This window comes from Aulonocara sp. 'chitande type north' Nkhata Bay, linkage group LG15 (assembly GCF_057382095.1).
Source record: "Aulonocara sp. 'chitande type north' Nkhata Bay isolate Kocher_YH1m ecotype deep benthic linkage group LG15, A_spYH_male_GT1.1, whole genome shotgun sequence".
Classification (NCBI taxonomy): Eukaryota; Metazoa; Chordata; class Actinopteri; order Cichliformes; family Cichlidae; genus Aulonocara; species Aulonocara sp. 'chitande type north' Nkhata Bay.
Window position 1 is genome coordinate 22,570,785 of NC_141358.1, and position 18,575 is coordinate 22,589,359.

The 18,575-nt window shown below is 37.8% G+C and overlaps 2 protein-coding genes across 2 annotated transcripts; both read right to left on the reverse strand.

Moving 5' to 3' along the window:
* Window positions 1-2,818: 2,818 nt before the first annotated feature.
* LOC147313052 (uncharacterized) lies at window positions 2,819-6,829 on the reverse strand. Its single transcript, XM_086264510.1, has 4 exons — window positions 6,727-6,829; window positions 6,190-6,528; window positions 5,692-6,041; window positions 2,819-2,896 (listed from the first exon to the last, which is right to left on the reverse strand). The coding sequence occupies exons 1-4, from the start codon at window positions 6,785-6,787 to the stop codon at window positions 2,819-2,821; spliced, it is 828 nt and encodes a 275-aa protein (XP_086120636.1). The 5' UTR covers window positions 6,788-6,829.
* A 3,579-nt stretch (window positions 6,830-10,408) lies between these two features.
* On the reverse strand, window positions 10,409-14,408 carry LOC147313053 (uncharacterized). The gene is made up of 6 exons (XM_086265002.1): window positions 14,306-14,408; window positions 13,769-14,107; window positions 13,347-13,620; window positions 12,444-12,562; window positions 12,336-12,364; window positions 10,409-10,486 (listed from the first exon to the last, which is right to left on the reverse strand). Exons 1-6 carry the CDS (start codon window positions 14,364-14,366, stop codon window positions 10,409-10,411), a joined length of 900 nt encoding a protein of 299 aa, XP_086121128.1. The 5' UTR covers window positions 14,367-14,408.
* Window positions 14,409-18,575: the final 4,167 nt, after the last annotated feature.

The following is an 18,575-nucleotide window of genomic DNA, read 5'->3' on the forward strand; positions in this document are numbered from 1 at the left end:
CTTGAGGGTGCATGGGAGTTTGCCCAACCAGTCTACATGTGTTTTGTGGACCTGGAGAAGGCATTCGACCGTGTCCCTCGGGGCGTCCTGTGGGAGGTGTTGCGCGAGTATGGGGTGTCTGGCCCATTGCTACGGGCCATTCAATCCCTATACAACCGTTGCAAGAGCTTGGTTCGCATTGCCGGCAATAAGTCGGACTCGTTCCCGGTGGGTGATGGGCTCCGCCAGGGCTGCCCTTTGTCTCCGGTTCTGTTCATAATTTTTATGGACAGGATTTCTAGGCGCAGCCAAGTGGCGGAGGGCTTTCGCTTTGGTGGCCTCAGAATCTCATCTCTGATTTTTGCGGATGATGTGGTTCTGTTGGCTTCATCGGGTGAGGGCCTCCAGCTCGCACTGGAGCGGTTCGCAGCCGAGTGTAACGCAGCGGGAATGAGGATCAGCACCTCCAAATCTGAGGCCATGGTTCTCAGCCGGAAAAGGGTGGAGTGCCCACTCCGGGTCGGGGATGAGTTCCTGCCCCAAGTGGAGGAGTTCAAGTATCTCGGGGTCTTGTTCGCGAGTGATGGGAGAAGGGAGCTGGAGATCGACAGACGGATTGGGGCTGCGGCTGCAGTAATGCGGACGCTGCACCGGTCAGTCGTGGTGAAGAGGGAGCTGAGTGTAAAAGCGAAGCTCTCAATTTACCGGTCGATCTACGTCCCTACCCTCACCTATGGCCACGAGCTGTGGGTAGTGACCGAAAGAACGAGATCGCGGATACAAGCGGCAGAAATGAGCTTCCTCCGAAGGGTGGCTGGCCTCTCCCTTAGAGATAGGGTGAGAAGTTCGGCCATCCGGGAGGGGCTTAGAGTAGAGCAGCTGCTGCTCCACATCGAAAGGAGCCAGCTGAGGTGGTTCGGGCATCTGGCAAGGATGCCCCCTGGGCGCCTCCTGGGCGGGGTGTTCCAGGCATGTCCCACCGGGAGGAGGCCCCGGGGCAGACCCAGGACACGCTGGAGAGATTATATCTCTCGGCTGGCCTGGGAACGCCTTGGTATTCCCCCGGACAAGCTGGAGGAGGTGGCTGGGGAGAGGGAGGTCTGGACCTCTTTGCTTAGGCTGCTACCCCCGCGACCCGACCTCGGATAAGCGGATGAAGATGGATGGATGGATGGATGGTGTTAATTATTATTATTATTATTATTATTTGACTATTATGTGAAGGTGACAAGGTTCAGTTAACTTTGCAGCTTTTTGATACTAAAATTACCCTAATTTCAGTAGATAAAACCAAAAACATACATGATGACATAAAAACAGCTGCATAGGTCGTGTCTGGTGAACTGAACATGAAACAGGAAATTCTTTTTGCTAAAATCTGGTCATAACTAATCGAGGTGTGGATGTTTCACAGGTTAATGTGATTGGACTGTCACTGCCACTGACCTTTTAAAACTATTTCACAGTAATGTGCCTTTTATAGCTGAGCATCCTACCAGTGTGATCATAAAAATGTAAATGTATTTAAACAGAACAGGCAGTTAAGTATTTCATGTGATACTTTTATAGTAAAACATAATAATGAGGGCAAAATGGCAATAAAGCACACAGTGAAGTTAAACTCTTGTCATCAGTTACATTGCTGTCACAACCCATATGGAAAAGAAATAGTGAAAACTTATAAAAGACTTGCATAAGATGTGGCCTACTTCATATAATGGATCATATAAAGCTTATATGATTTACTCATGAAAGTGGCCACTTTCTCATTACTTTCATATATTGTTTTAGTAAGTATCCAAAACATACACGTTTCATTTATATGATTTTTCAAGCAATCTTATATCTGTTTTCACTCTTGTATGCTTTTCATACAAGTTTCACACAAGACAGATACAAACTTTATAAGATTTATATATATATATGTCTTTTCCATATGGGAATGTGAGCTGTCCACACACAAATGTACACACATGATAGAAAATGCTTCATAAATACTTTCAGTTATATTTTCATGAGTTATAACAAAAACAAGTTGTTACAGATCACATAACGCAGAGTGACGGATGATTTAAGAACTATCAGTCATTCGGACTCTGACAGGTAAATGATGCATCTACATGTTCATGTTAGATGAAGGTGAGATCAAACTGTTTCATTCAGATTTATATGCAGGTTAGAAATTACATTTGCTTTTTGATTATTATTATTGTTAAACAGAAGAAGTGGACTTTAAAGCAGGCTGTAACACTGGAATCAGGTTGAGAGTTTTATGACAAAGACTTTGAAAATGCAGGTGAGGGTGAATGGTTCCAGCTGCTGGGTTTGGTGAGTGGTGGAGGAAGAGCAGGCAGTTATTCCAGAACTGAGTATTTGATCAGGAGGAGGAAATTTAAAGAAATTTAAGATTAGTCAGAGGAGAAAACAGGAAATGCAAAGAAGTCAAGGTTCTTCTATGGAGACTGAGTGATGCTACAGACACACCTAACACAACAATCTAGAAATGACTGAGTGGATGAAAGTGTGTTTAAATGGCTGTGATTAGGTATTTGAGACAGATGTAGCTGATCAGTCTCTCTCACAAACACAACATATGGAGAGACAAAAAGAGTAAAAGCAGAGGGAGAGAGACGGTATGTAGCTCGACACGGGAGGTTTATGTGAACATGGCAGGAAACACTGTATGATAAAATCCTCATCTTACTGGATGAAAAGTGGAGTGTAAGGACATTGAAAATATTAAAATGATCTCGTGAGTCTGTGTTCTTCACATATAAAATGTGATGAGATGATCTTCAGCAGAAGTCACCTTGTTTCTTTGCTGAGTTGATGTTAATGATCAGTGGAGTCTGACAGAAGCAGAAGGGTCTCGAGAGTTTTCAAAGGTCACTGTACCGTCATCTTCATCATTCTGCACCTGTGGAAAACAACACAACACACTTTAGATTCTCTCATATAACTGATATTCATATGTTTGGACTGTTTGGAGTTTTCAGGTTTGTGTCTGCATCATCTCCGTGCACAGATTATTTTTTCTTTAGAAAACCGTCACCCCCCCAAAAAAAATTATTTCCTGAGATAACATGTAATTTCACTCTAACAGTGAGCACAGTGTATTCTTCTCTTTAGTCTTCTCCTGTGTGTATGTTCACAGTTCATAGGAACAAATAACTGCATTTATCAGCTGTAGCGACCCAAAAGCAGACTCTACAAAACAAGCAGGCAGGATTTAACATGACATATTTACACGTGGTTGACAGCAGTCCAAGAGTACAAAGCTCCAGTGAAGACAAACAAAAAACAGAATCCCACTTACTGAGAACACACGGTAGAAAACAACAGAATACCTGAGAAGGAACAAAGAGGAGATAAATACACACAGGGAAAACTTGTGGAAGTGGAGATGCGGTACGGATAAACAGACACAATCACAGACAGGAAGTTTAACTGAAGCACGAGATTAACAAAATAAAACATGAAGTATATAAACAAGTAAATACTTAATGCAGAGATGAAGACTTGACTAGATACAAGAGAACACAGAAAACTAGGGCTGGGTATCGTCTCTGATTTCTTCTATTTAAGTCGATTTGAATCAGGGAAATTTTACCTCAGTCAAAATTGTTACAATTCTGACCACTTATCCATATTTTTACATCTATAAACAGAAAGCTGACACTTGTGAGACTTTATCAGAAGTGTAAGCATCACAGCAAATGCCTTTGTGTCCAAGTAACTGAGGATAAAACACAGAAAAACATGAAGGAGAGTTTCCTGGCCTGGCTAAAAATATTCTGCAATAGAACACAAACTGAAGAAAACCATGAATCCGCATATGAACATTACCAAATGCTGCTGAAGTGAAGCAGAGCAAAGTTACAGAGGTATTAATAGGGACACAGCTAAGCATTTCGCAATTTGGCAGAATTTTAAAAAGTTTAAATTTCTTCTGTATCGAACACCAGAAATGTGGCTTTCTTGTTGGAGGTCATTTTTGAAAAGAAAACCAACAACAACAACAACAACCAAAACAGCGGCCGTCAGCACTGTACACAATGGTAGGCTGGTGCGTAATAAGCAAACGAATAAAGCAGAAAACAGAGATTTGAGATGGGAAACACTGAGAGAGAGAGAGAGAGAGAGAGAGAGAGAGAGAGAGAGAGAGAGCTGTGTAGGAAGTGTGATTTTATCGTGGTGGGAATTAATAACAATATTTATCAAATGTGAAGCGTAGTTTGTATCTTCTTTCAGTGAATTTTGGTCAGAAAGTAATGAAACCTGTAGCATTAGAATCTGTGAGCCGGCGACGTGTCCGTGTACGTGGCGTCGGGTGAGAAAGCTGACAGCTCGCTGATTCTGATGTTTCAGGTCCGCACTTTGTGTGGAATCCATTATCTGCTCTCATTTACTGTTTTTGCTGTGTGGTGGTTGTTGAAATTAAAGTTTTAACCTGAGCTTCTGGTGTTTCTGGCAAAATACATTTAAATTTAAAAAGTTATTTAGGATTTTAATGAATCGATATCACGTTATTCAAGCTAAAATCGATTTTAATTGGAAAATTGATTACTGAAACCCACCCCGACACAAAACACAAAACACTTGGAAACAAAAAACTCCAAATAGATTTAAATGTTGTTTAAATGTAAATTTGTGGAAATTCTTTAAAATTATCTTTATGTTGCATCCAATAAATTACAATTAAAGAAGATTTCAGAATCCAAAAACATAAAAACCATAATCATGATCAATTATCTGAATATTCAGTGTTTATACTCACAGTTCTTTTTTCCTTTTGCGGTTTGTTTACTAAAAGAAAAAGAGAGAGTAAATTTCAACTTCCTCAACGCGTCTCTGGTATAAAAGTTTACTCTGTGAATGTTTTCACCTTTAGTTTTTGCCCACATGTTGACTGTAACAGCAGATATTAAGAGCGCTGCTAAACCCACAGACACAATGATGCATCTCAACAGTGATGGAAAATCTGAATCTTCAGGTTTTGTTTCAGATTTTTGTTTTATGGAGAAAAAACAAAGATTTCACATATTATAAATACAGACAGTGTTATAGGTTGTGGTGAGTATATGTTTTGGGTGTTTACCTTTCTATTTGCAATATTTAAATATCATTACAAAGTGTGGAATTGTTCTCACAAAAATAAACACTTAATATAAACATTTAGTACACCTTCAGCTGTACAGCTCCAGCAGAACAAATACAGATTTTTTAAAAAGGTGTTCTTTTAGAAAAAGCTTAATAGGTTAATATGCTCACTATGTGTCACACCTCACACATTACACAGTGATAACTCAAAAAAGCAGATGAAGGTGAGATGTTGTAAAGGTCACGGTGGCAGCGCTGCCTGAAGGTAATATCTGCATATCTGCGGATTTCTTTTCATTTGTTAAACTCTTTTAGTTTTCTTCCATGTGATGAATGATGAACAATTAAGAGTTTGCTAAACATAGAGGAACAATAACAGACAGATTTAATGAATCTGCTCAATGTGGTTATGATGAGCTGAAAACAACAACTTGTAACAAGAGACTGAAACACACTGAGAGTGACTGAGCAAGGTAAAAAATGAATGATAACACAAAGAGATGGACAGAAAGAAATATTTTGCCATTACCTCCATCTGATGATTTATCCCCATCTGAACAAATACACAAATTTAAAAAGAAGAGTTTGTTCATGTAGGACAAACTTTGTTACCTTTACAACAGTCATGACAAACACAGGTGTGATATTTCTATTTTGTGTTATTGTGTTATTAAAGTTAATATTCTCACCTGTTGTCCCACCTGAGGACTGACGGCTGAAAGGAAACAGCTGCACTTTCCCATTGTTCATATTCATCACATTACACTTTAATGACTCAAAAAACTTCTGATTAAGGTGAGATGTTGTAAATGTCACAGTGGCAGTGCAGCCTGGTGGTGATATCTGCATGTCTGAGGATTTCTCTTCACCCTCATAGATCCACTGTACTGTGTGTGTACATGGATCATACTCCAACACAGAGCAGGACAAGATGACTGTACCATTGTTCTCATCTTCAGTCACTTCAGTCGTACAGATGGAGACATGTTGAGAGAGAAAAACAAACAATAAAGATAATTAACTTCATCACTGTGGTCATACTTACTGTAAGAGTTTAGTTTGTTTCTCTAACAGGACATTTCGATCTGAAAGGATGATGTAAATACTCACTGTTGATGATGGACAGAGAAGAACAGGATTTTCGACAGTGTTGTTGGTCTTGTGATGTGTAGTGTCTGCAGGCGTAGTGACCAGCATCATGAACTGTGATGTTCTTTATGACCAGAGAACAGTTTGCTGTAACACTCAGTCTGTCTGATGTATTTTTGTGCTTTTCTTCAATCAAACGGAGATGAATCAGCCTGACTGTGTCACCAACATACAAACGTCTGAAGATCCAGTCAGTTCTGTTACACTCAGGCTGACCAACTGTCACATTTTGACAAGGCAAAGTGACCTCATCACCAAGTCTGATCAGGAATGTGGGGCCATGTTGTCCAGTCACTGCTGCTGTGGAAAAGAGAAATACATTTGGAAAATAAACTGTAACATGGATATGACTGTGATGTTCATAGTTAGTGTGAGAATTAGCTCACCTCTGGTTTCAAAGGTTCAACAGAAAGTTGCAAACAAAACATGGCTGCCTCAGTTAGAGGATGAATGATGTAACATCAGGTTATTCATTTATAATGTGCTCTGTGTTCTTACCTTTAAACTGAAGCATGAGTATCAGGAACAGAAACATTTGAATCCATCTGAACTCAGCCATCGTGCTTCTCCGTCTCTCTCAGTCTCTACTCTTGCTCTCACGTTCACAAGTGAGGCAGTAACAAAGATGAATACAGCACTGACTTCCTGCTCACTTCCTCATAGTGACATCAACAACACACTTGCTGGATGAATTTGGTTCTCAGTACGGAAGATCTCTAACTTGCCTGTGACGTTTAAACATCAAATATATGAAAAAGCTTTTCCACATTCTACGTTTATTCGATGCAATTTGCAAGTTTTTTGTTATTTCAGTACGTCACAGGGAGGACTCCAGTAGAGGAGAATAGAGGAAGTTAAACGTGTGAAAACTAAGAGCTGAAATAAATGTTTTCATGAATGCATCTCTTCTGTAAATGTAGTTTATTCTGCAAAAGCAGAAAGTGGGTTTTATCATGTTTCTCGCAGCACAAATTAGTTTGTGATGGAATTCAAGTCTTTACGTCCACAATGAAGCATAGTGATACTGCAGCAGTCACCACTTTGAGCAGCTAGATAAAAACACAGATAAGATGTATTAGTGGTCTGAGACCTTTTGGCACCTCATTGCACCAATGAAGTCATTTATTTCTGAGAAATGAAGGGGAAGTGTTTTGTTGAGACGGTTGGTACAACAGCAGCAGAGCTCTGGAGGGTTGAGCCTGTAATGATGACCAGATAAACACCAGAACCACAAATGGTTAACACACTGACGAGTTTCTCACTGGACTGTCTTTAGACTTCCCACCATCTTAAACACAACACGCCTGTTAATGTTGTTTCGAGATGTTTTACTGCAAGTGGTTTTTGATTTTTGTGAAACTATAGTAACTTAATTTCAAACTATGAGTAATGTTCACATGAAGCTCTGTTCCTGAATTACGCCTCGGTATGATTTGTTAAAACACAACAGTTACATTAATTACGGGTGCATTTATATGTTTTAGATAAATATCAGAGCTCATCACAAACAAATGTAGCCTCATCAGCATTAAAATAAAATAAATACACAAACAAATGAATAACTCTGTCATTATTATTTTTTATTTATCAATATATTCAACTAGTGTCCTGTTTAATGTATTATTTTATTGTTCCTGTGCTTGAATCATGAAATAATTTAGCTAGTGAACAGACCGTAACATCTGATTGGCTACATGCACTTTAGGGCATGGACCTTCCCTCATAGTAAACCTTTGTATTATTGCTGTTTCTGTGTCACTAAATACACTGTGAAGAGTTGTTAGGCGCAGAGTGAAGAGGTGTGATCTTTAAATATCCGGTTGATTTGCCAACATAGAGCCTGTCTGAAAAAAATCTCCAGTGTTCTCGGAGATGTCAGGTCCCGTTAGTGTAACAGCTGCCTGGCTCTGCTCTGCTGCGGTCAGCTGACCTCATGATGTCCGCGGAGAGCAGCCCGCTCCTGGTGTTCCAGATGAACCGGTGAGGGTGAGACAGATGTGCTGTGGACTCAACTTTTCAGGAGCTGCTACTAAAGTAAATACTGAGAATACTTTGTGCACAAACAAACAAACAAACAAACAAACAAACAAACAAACAAACAAAAAAACATTTCTTAGGATGCTTTAAAGACGACAATCCTCACAACTAAACTATGGCGCCATCTATGGCAACGTGCCATTCACTACAGCTAGATGAACCTGTGACACATCTGGAGCTGGTTTCATTCTAAGCTGAAAACTTCCTGTTTCATGTTCAATACATCAGACATGATCTTTGTATTCTGCATTCTGCTTTTATTTACTGCTGCATTATAAATGGTCTATAAAATCAATCAACACAAACATCTAAACATTCTATTCAGATTTTTACAAAATCAAATATATTTGTTTAATAGTTTACAGCACGCTGCTCATTTTTCTTTTTGGATGTAGACACAAAATCAGCTCAGTTTCAAGTACAGGTAGAATGCATTCATTACAATGATTAATGGAAGTTGAAATAAAATTTTTCAACCATGTGTTAATTATTATTATTATTATTATTATTTGACTATTATGTGAAGGTGACAAGGTTCAGTTAACTTTGCAGCTTTTTGATACTAAAATTACCCTAATTTCAGTAGATAAAACCAAAAACATACATGATGACATAAAAACAGCTGCATAGGTCGTGTCTGGTGAACTGAACATGAAACAGGAAATTCTTTTTGCTAAAATCTGGTCATAACTAATCGAGGTGTGGATGTTTCACAGGTTAATGTGATTGGACTGTCACTGCCACTGACCTTTTAAAACTATTTCACAGTAATGTGCCTTTTATAGCTGAGCATCCTACCAGTGTGCTCATAAAAATGTAAATGTATTTAAACAGAACAGGCAGTTAAGTATTTCATGTGATACTTTTATAGTAAAACATAATAATGAGGGCAAAATGGCAATAAAGCACACAGTGAAGTTAAACTCTTGTCATCAGTTACATTGCTGTCACAACCCATATGGAAAAGAAATAGTGAAAACTTATAAAAGACTTGCATAAGATGTGGCCTACTTCATATAATGGATCATATAAAGCTTATATGATTTACTCATGAAAGTGGCCACTTTCTCATTACTTTCATATATTGTTTTAGTAAGTATCCAAAACATACACGTTTCATTTATATGATTTTTCAAGCAATCTTATATCTGTTTTCACTCTTGTATGCTTTTCATACAAGTTTCACACAAGACAGATACAAACTTTATAAGATTTATATATATATATGTCTTTTCCATATGGGAATGTGAGCTGTCCACACACAAATGTACACACATGATAGAAAATGCTTCATAAATACTTTCAGTTATATTTTCATGAGTTATAACAAAAACAAGTTGTTACAGATCACATAACGCAGAGTGACGGATGATTTAAGAACTATCAGTCATTCGGACTCTGACAGGTAAATGATGCATCTACATGTTCATGTTAGATGAAGGTGAGATCAAACTGTTTCATTCAGATTTATATGCAGGTTTGAAATTACATTTGCTTTTTGATTATTATTATTGTTAAACAGAAGAAGTGGACTTTAAAGCAGGCTGTAACACTGGAATCAGGTTGAGAGTTTTATGACAAAGACTTTGAAAATGCAGGTGAGGGTGAATGGTTCCAGCTGCTGGGTTTGGTGAGTGGTGGAGGAAGAGCAGGCAGTTATTCCAGAACTGAGTATTTGATCAGGAGGAGGAAATTTAAAGAAATTTAAGATTAGTCAGAGGAGAAAACAGGAAATGCAAAGAAGTCAAGGTTCTTCTATGGAGACTGAGTGATGCTACAGACACACCTAACACAACAATCTAGAAATGACTGAGTGGATGAAAGTGTGTTTAAATGGCTGTGATTAGGTATTTGAGACAGATGTAGCTGATCAGTCTCTCTCTCACAAACACAACATATGGAGAGACAAAAAGAGTAAAAGCAGAGGGAGAGAGACGGTATGTAGCTCGACACGGGAGGTTTATGTGAACATGGCAGGAAACACTGTATGATAAAATCCTCATCTTACTGGATGAAAAGTGGAGTGTAAGGACATTGAAAATATTAAAATGATCTCGTGAGTCTGTGTTCTTCACATATAAAATGTGATGAGATGATCTTCAGCAGAAGTCACCTTGTTTCTTTGCTGAGTTGATGTTAATGATCAGTGGAGTCTGACAGAAGCAGAAGGGTCTCGAGAGTTTTCAAAGGTCACTGTACCGTCATCTTCATCATTCTGCACCTGTGGAAAACAACACAACACACTTTAGATTCTCTCATATAACTGATATTCATATGTTTGGACTGTTTGGAGTTTTCAGGTTTGTGTCTGCATCATCTCCGTACACAGATTATTTTTTCTTTAGAAAACCGTCACCCCCCCAAAAAAATTATTTCCTGAGATAACATGTAATTTCACTCTAACAGTGAGCACAGTGTATTCTTCTCTTTAGTCTTCTCCTGTGTGTATGTTCACAGTTCATAGGAACAAATAACTGCATTTATCAGCTGTAGGGACCCAAAAGCAGACTCTACAAAACAAGCAGGCAGGATTTAACATGACATATTTACACGTGGTTGACAGCAGTCCAAGAGTACAAAGCTCCAGTGAAGACAAACAAAAAACAGAATCCCACTTACTGAGAACACACGGTAGAAAACAACAGAATACCTGAGAAGGAACAAAGAGGAGATAAATACACACAGGGAAAACTTGTGGAAGTGGAGATGCGGTACGGATAAACAGACACAATCACAGACAGGAAGTTTAACTGAAGCATGAGATTAACAAAATAAAATATGAAGTATATAAACAAGTAAATACTTAATGCAGAGATGAAGACTTGACTAGATACAAGAGAACACAGAAAACTAGGGCTGGGTATCGTCTCTGATTTCTTCTATTTAAGTCGATTTGAATCAGGGAAATTTTACCTCAGTCAAAATTGTTACAATTCTGACCACTTATCCATATTTTTACATCTATAAACAGAAAGCTGACACTTGTGAGACTTTATCAGAAGTGTAAGCATCACAGCAAGTGCCTTTGTGTCCAAGTAACTGAGGATAAAACACAGAAAAACATGAAGGAGAGTTTCCTGGCCTGGCTAAAAAAATTCTGCAATAGAACACAAACTGAAGAAAACCATGAATCCGCATATGAACATTACCAAATGCTGCTGAAGTGAAGCAGAGCAAAGTTACAGAGGTATTAATAGGGACACAGCTAAGCATTTCGCAATTTGGCAGAATTTTAAAAAGTTTAAATTTCTTCTGTATCGAACACCAGAAATGTGGCTTTCTTGTTGGAGGTCATTTTTGAAAAGAAAACCAACAACAACAACAACAACCAAAACAGCGGCCGTCAGCACTGTACACAATGGTAGGCTGGTGCGTAATAAGCAAACGAATAAAGCAGAAAACAGAGATTTGAGATGGGAAACACTGAGAGAGAGCGAGAGAGAGAGAGAGAGAGAGAGAGCTGTGTAGGAAGTGTGATTTTATCGTGGTGGGAATTAATAACAATATTTATCAAATGTGAAGCGTAGTTTGTATCTTCTTTCAGTGAATTTTGGTCAGAAAGTAATGAAACCTGTAGCATTAGAATCTGTGAGCCGGCGACGTGTCCGTGTACGTGGCGTCGGGTGAGAAAGCTGACAGCTCGCTGATTCTGATGTTTCAGGTCCGCACTTTGTGTGGAATCCATTATCTGCTCTCATTTACTGTTTTTGCTGTGTGGTGGTTGTTGAAATTAAAGTTTTAACCTGAGCTTCTGGTGTTTCTGGCAAAATACATTTAAATTTAAAAAGTTATTTAGGATTTTAATGAATCGATATCACGTTATTCAAGCTAAAATCGATTTTAATTGGAAAATTGATTACTGAAACCCACCCCGACACAAAACACAAAACACTTGGAAACAAAAAACTCCAAATAGATTTAAATGTTGTTTAAATGTAAATTTGTGGAAATTCTTTAAAATTATCTTTATGTTGCATCCAATAAATTACAATTAAAGAAGATTTCAGAATCCAAAAACATAAAAACCATAATCATGATCAATTATCTGAATATTCAGTGTTTATACTCACAGTTCTTTTTTCCTTTTGCGGTTTGTTTACTAAAAGAAAAAGAGAGAGTAAATTTCAACTTCATCAACGCGTCTCTGGTATAAAAGTTTACTCTGTGAATGTTTTCACCTTTAGTTTTTGCCCACATGTTGACTGTAACAGCAGATATTAAGAGCGCTGCTAAACCCACAGACACAATGATGCATCTCAACAATGATGGAAAATCTGAATCTTCAGGTTTTGTTTCAGATTTTTGTTTTATGGAGAAAAAACAAAGATTTCACATATTATAAATACATACAGTGTTATAGGTTGTGGTGAGTATATGTTTTGGGTGTTTACCTTTCTATTTGCAATATTTAAATATCATTACAAAGTCTGGAATTGTTCTCACAAAAATAAACACTTAATATAAACATTTAGTACACCTTCAGCTGTACAGCTCCAGCAGAACAAATACAGATTTTTTAAAAAGGTGTTCTTTTAGAAAAAGCTTAATAGGTTAATATGCTCACTATGTGTCACACCTCACACATTACACAGTGATAACTCAAAAAAGCAGATGAAGGTGAGATGTTGTAAAGGTCACGGTGGCAGCGCTGCCTGAAGGTAATATCTGCATATCTGCGGATTTCTTTTCATTTGTTAAACTCTTTTAGTTTTCTTCCATGTGATGAATGATGAACAATTAAGAGTTTGCTAAACATAGAGGAACAATAACAGACAGATTTAATGAATCTGCTCAATGTGGTTATGATGAGCTGAAAACAACAACTTGTAACAAGAGACTGAAACACACTGAGAGTGACTGAGCAAGGTAAAAAATGAATGATAACACAAAGAGATGGACAGAAAGAAATATTTTGCCATTACCTCCATCTGATGATTTATCCCCATCTGAACAAATACACAAATTTAAAAAGAAGAGTTTGTTCATGTAGGACAAACTTTGTTACCTTTACAACAGTCATGACAAACACAGGTGTGATATTTCTATTTTGTGTTATTGTGTTATTAAAGTTAATATTCTCACCTGTTGTCCCACCTGAGGACTGACGGCTGAAAGGAAACAGCTGCACTTTCCCATTGTTCATATTCATCACATTACACTTTAATGACTCAAAAAACTTCTGATTAAGGTGAGATGTTGTAAATGTCACAGTGGCAGTGCAGCCTGGTGGTGATATCTGCATGTCTGAGGATTTCTCTTCACCCTCATAGATCCACTGTACTGTGTGTGTACATGGATCATACTCCAACACAGAGCAGGACAAGATGACTGTACCATTGTTCTCATGTTCAGTCACTTCAGTCGTACAGATGGAGACATGTTGAGAGAGAAAAACAAACAATAAAGATAATTAACTTCATCACTGTGGTCATACTTACTGTAAGAGTTTAGTTTGTTTCTCTAACAGGACATTTCGATCTGAAAGGATGATGTAAATACTCACTGTTGATGATGGACAGAGAAGAACAGGATTTTCGACAGTGTTGTTGGTCTTGTGATGTGTAGTGTCTGCAGGCGTAGTGACCAGCATCATGAACTGTGATGTTCTTTATGACCAGAGAACAGTTTGCTGTAACACTCAGTCTGTCTGATGTATTTTTGTGCTTTTCTTCAATCAAACGGAGATGAATCAGCCTGACTGTGTCACCAACATACAAACGTCTGAAGATCCAGTCAGTTCTGTTACACTCAGGCTGACCAACTGTCACATTTTGACAAGGCAAAGTGACCTCATCACCAAGTCTGATCAGGAATGTGGGGCCATGTTGTCCAGTCACTGCTGCTGTGGAAAAGAGAAATACATTTGGAAAATAAACTGTAACATGGATATGACTGTGATGTTCATAGTTAGTGTGAGAATTAGCTCACCTCTGGTTTCAAAGGTTCAACAGAAAGTTGCAAACAAAACATGGCTGCCTCAGTTAGAGGATGAATGATGTAACATCAGGTTATTCATTTATAATGTGCTCTGTGTTCTTACCTTTAAACTGAAGCATGAGTATCAGGAACAGAAACATTTGAATCCATCTGAACTCAGCCATCGTGCTTCTCCGTCTCTCTCAGTCTCTACTCTTGCTCTCACGTTCACAAGTGAGGCAGTAACAAAGATGAATACAGCACTGACTTCCTGCTCACTTCCTCATAGTGACATCAACAACACACTTGCTGGATGAATTTGGTTCTCAGTACGGAAGATCTCTAACTTGCCTGTGACGTTTAAACATCAAATATATGAAAAAGCTTTTCCACATTCTACGTTTATTCGATGCAATTTGCAAGTTTTTTGTTATTTCAGTACGTCACAGGGAGGACTCCAGTAGAGGAGAATAGAGGAAGTTAAACGTGTGAAAACTAAGAGCTGAAATAAATGTTTTCATGAATGCATCTCTTCTGTAAATGTAGTTTATTCTGCAAAAGCAGAAAGTGTGTTTGATCATGTTTCTCGCAGCACAAATTAGTTTGTGATGGAATTCAAGTCTTTACGTCCACAATGAAGCATAGTGATACTGCAGCAGTCACCACTTTGAGCAGCTAGATAAAAACACAGATAAGATGTATTAGTGGTCTGAGACCTTTTGGCACCTCATTGCACCAATGAAGTCATTTATTTCTGAGAAATGAAGGGGAAGTGTTTTGTTGAGACGGTTGGTACAACAGCAGCAGAGCTCTGGAGGGTTGAGCCTGTAATGATGACCAGATAAACACCAGAACCACAAATGGTTAACACACTGACGAGTTTCTCACTGGACTGTCTTTAGACTTCCCACCATCTTAAACACAACACGCCTGTTAATGTTGTTTCGAGATGTTTTACTGCAAGTGGTTTTTGATTTTTGTGAAACTATAGTAACTTAATTTCAAACTATGAGTAATGTTCACATGAAGCTCTGTTCCTGAATTACGCCTCGGTATGATTTGTTAAAACACAACAGTTACATTAATTACGGGTGCATTTATATGTTTTAGATAAATATCAGAGCTCATCACAAACAAATGTAGCCTCATCAGCATTAAAATAAAATAAATACACAAACAAATGAATAACTCTGTCATTATTATTTTTTATTTATCAATATATTCAACTAGTGTCCTGTTTAATGTATTATTTTATTGTTCCTGTGCTTGAATCATGAAATAATTTAGCTAGTGAACAGACCGTAACATCTGATTGGCTACATGCGCTTTAGGGCGTGGACCTTCCCTCACAGTAAACCTTTGTATTATTGCTGTTTCTGTGTCACTAAATACACTGTGAAGAGTTGTTAGGCGCAGAGTGAAGAGGTGTGATCTTTAAATATCCGGTTGATTTGCCAACATAGAGCCTGTCTGAAAAAAATCTCCAGTGTTCTCGGAGATGTCAGGTCCCGTTAGTGTAACAGCTGCCTGGCTCTGCTCTGCTGCGGTCAGCTGACCTCATGATGTCCGCGGAGAGCAGCCCGCTCCTGGTGTTCCAGATGAACCGGTGAGGGTGAGACAGATGTGCTGTGGACTCAACTTTTCAGGAGCTGCTACTAAAGTAAATACTGAGAATACTTTGTGCACAAACAAACAAACAAACAAAAAACATTTCTTAGGATGCTTTAAAGACGACAATCCTCACAACTAAACTATGGCGCCATCTATGGCAACGTGCCATTCACTACAGCTAGATGAACCTGTGACACATCTGGAGCTGGTTTCATTCTAAGCTGAAAACTTCCTGTTTCATGTTCAATACATCAGACGTGATCTTTGTATTCTGCATTCTGCTTTTATTTACTGCTGCATTATAAATGGTCTATGAAATCAATCATCACAAACATCTAAACATTCTATTCAGATTTTTACAAAATCAAATATATTTGTTTAATAGTTTACAGCACGCTGCTCATTTTTCTTTTTGGATTTAGACACAAAATCAGCTCAGTTTCAAGTACAGGTAGAATGCATTCATTACAATGATTAATGGAAGTTGAAATAAAATTTTTCAACCATGTGTTAATTATTGTTATTGTTATTATTATTATTATTTGACTATAATGTGAAGGTGACAAGGTTCAGTTAACTTTGCAGCTTTTTGATACTAAAATTACCCTAATTTCAGTAGATAAAACCAAAAACATACATGATGACATAAAAACAGCTGCATAGGTCGTGTCTGATGAACTGAACATGAAACAGGAAATTCTTTTTGCTAAAATCTGGTCATAACTAATCGAGGTGTGGATGTTTCACAGGTTAATGTGATTGGACTGTCACTGCCACTGACCTTTTAAAACTATTTCACAGTAATGTGCCTTTTATAGCTGAGCATCCTACCAGTGTGCTCATAAAAATGTAAATGTATTTAAACAGAACAGGCAGTTAAGTATTTCATGTGATACTTTTATAGTAAAACATAATAATGAGGGCAAAATGGCAATAAAGCACACAGTGAAGTTAAACTCTTGTCATCAGTTACATTGCTGTCACAACCCATATGGAAAAGAAATAGTGAAAACTTATAAAAGACTTGCATAAGATGTGGCCTACTTCATATAATGGATCATATAAAGCTTATATGATTTACTCATGAAAGTGGCCACTTTCTCATTACTTTCATATATTGTTTTAGTAAGTATCCAAAACATACACGTTTCATTTATATGATTTTTCAAGCAATCTTATATCTGTTTTCACTCTTGTATGCTTTTCATACAAGTTTCACACAAGACAGATACAAACTTTATAAGATTTATATATATATATATATGTCTTTTCCATATGGGAATGTGAGCTGTCCACACACAAATGTACACACATGATAGAAAATGCTTCATAAATACTTTCAGTTATATTTTCATGAGTTATAACAAAAACAAGTTGTTACAGATCACATAACGCAGAGTGACGGATGATTTAAGAACTATCAGTCATTCGGACTCTGACAGGTAAATGATGCATCTACATGTTCATGTTAGATGAAGGTGAGATCAAACTGTTTCATTCAGATTTATATGCAGGTTAGAAATTACATTTGCTTTTTGATTATTATTATTGTTAAACAGAAGAAGTGGACTTTAAAGCAGGCTGTAACACTGGAATCAGGTTGAGAGTTTTATGACAAAGACTTTGAAAATGCAGGTGAGGGTGAATGGTTCCAGCTGCTGGGTTTGGTGAGTGGTGGAGGAAGAGCAGGCAGTTATTCCAGAACTGAGTATTTGATCAGGAGGAGGAAATTTAAAGAAATTTAAGATTAGTCAGAGGAGAAAACAGGAAATGCAAAGAAGTCAAGGTTCTTCTATGGAGACTGAGTGATGCTACAGACACACCTAACACAACAATCTAGAAATGACTGAGTGGATGAAAGTGTGTTTAAATGGCTGTGATTAGGTATTTGAGACAGATGTAGCTGATCAGTCTCTCTCTCACAAACACAACATATGGAGAGACAAAAAGAGTAAAAGCAGAGGGAGAGAGACGGTATGTAGCTCGACACGGGAGGTTTATGTGAACATGGCAGGAAACACTGTATGATAAAATCCTCATCTTACTGGATGAAAAGTGGAGTGTAAGGACATTGAAAATATTAAAATGATCTTGTGAGTCTGTGTTCTTCACATATAAAATGTGATGAGATGATCTTCAGCAGAAGTCACCTTGTTTCTTTGCTGAGTTGATGTTAATGATCAGTGGAGTCTGACAGAAGCAGAAGGGTCTCGAGAGTTTTCAAAGGTCACTGTACCGTCATCTTCATCATTCTGCACCTGTGGAAAACAACACAACACACTTTAGATTCTCTCATATAACTGATATTCATATGTTTGGACTGTTTGGAGTTTTCAGGTTTGTGTCTGCATCATCTCCGTGCACAGATTATTTTTTCTTTAGAAAACCGTCATCCTCCCAAAAAAATTATTTTCTGAGATAACATGTAATTTCACTCTAACAGTGAGCACAGTGTATTCTTCTCTTTAGTCTTCTCCTGTGTGTATGTTCACAGTTCATAGGAACAAATAACTGCATTTATCAGCTGTAGCGACCCAAAAGCAAAAGGCTAATGTCAGACTAAAAGACCGGATTGAAGTGCAGCGATTATTAATAGAAGCTGAAATAAGGCTCATATTTTCTTGCATTAATATTATTTTACTATTACCCTCCTCTTTATTTTCAGATATTTAGATGTGTCATACTTGTTTATGTTAGCTTTTTTGTTTGTTTTTTTGTTTTTGTTTTTTAATTAAAACTGACGTTAGAGTATTTAAATGCAGGGAGAACAGTCAGAGCATTTT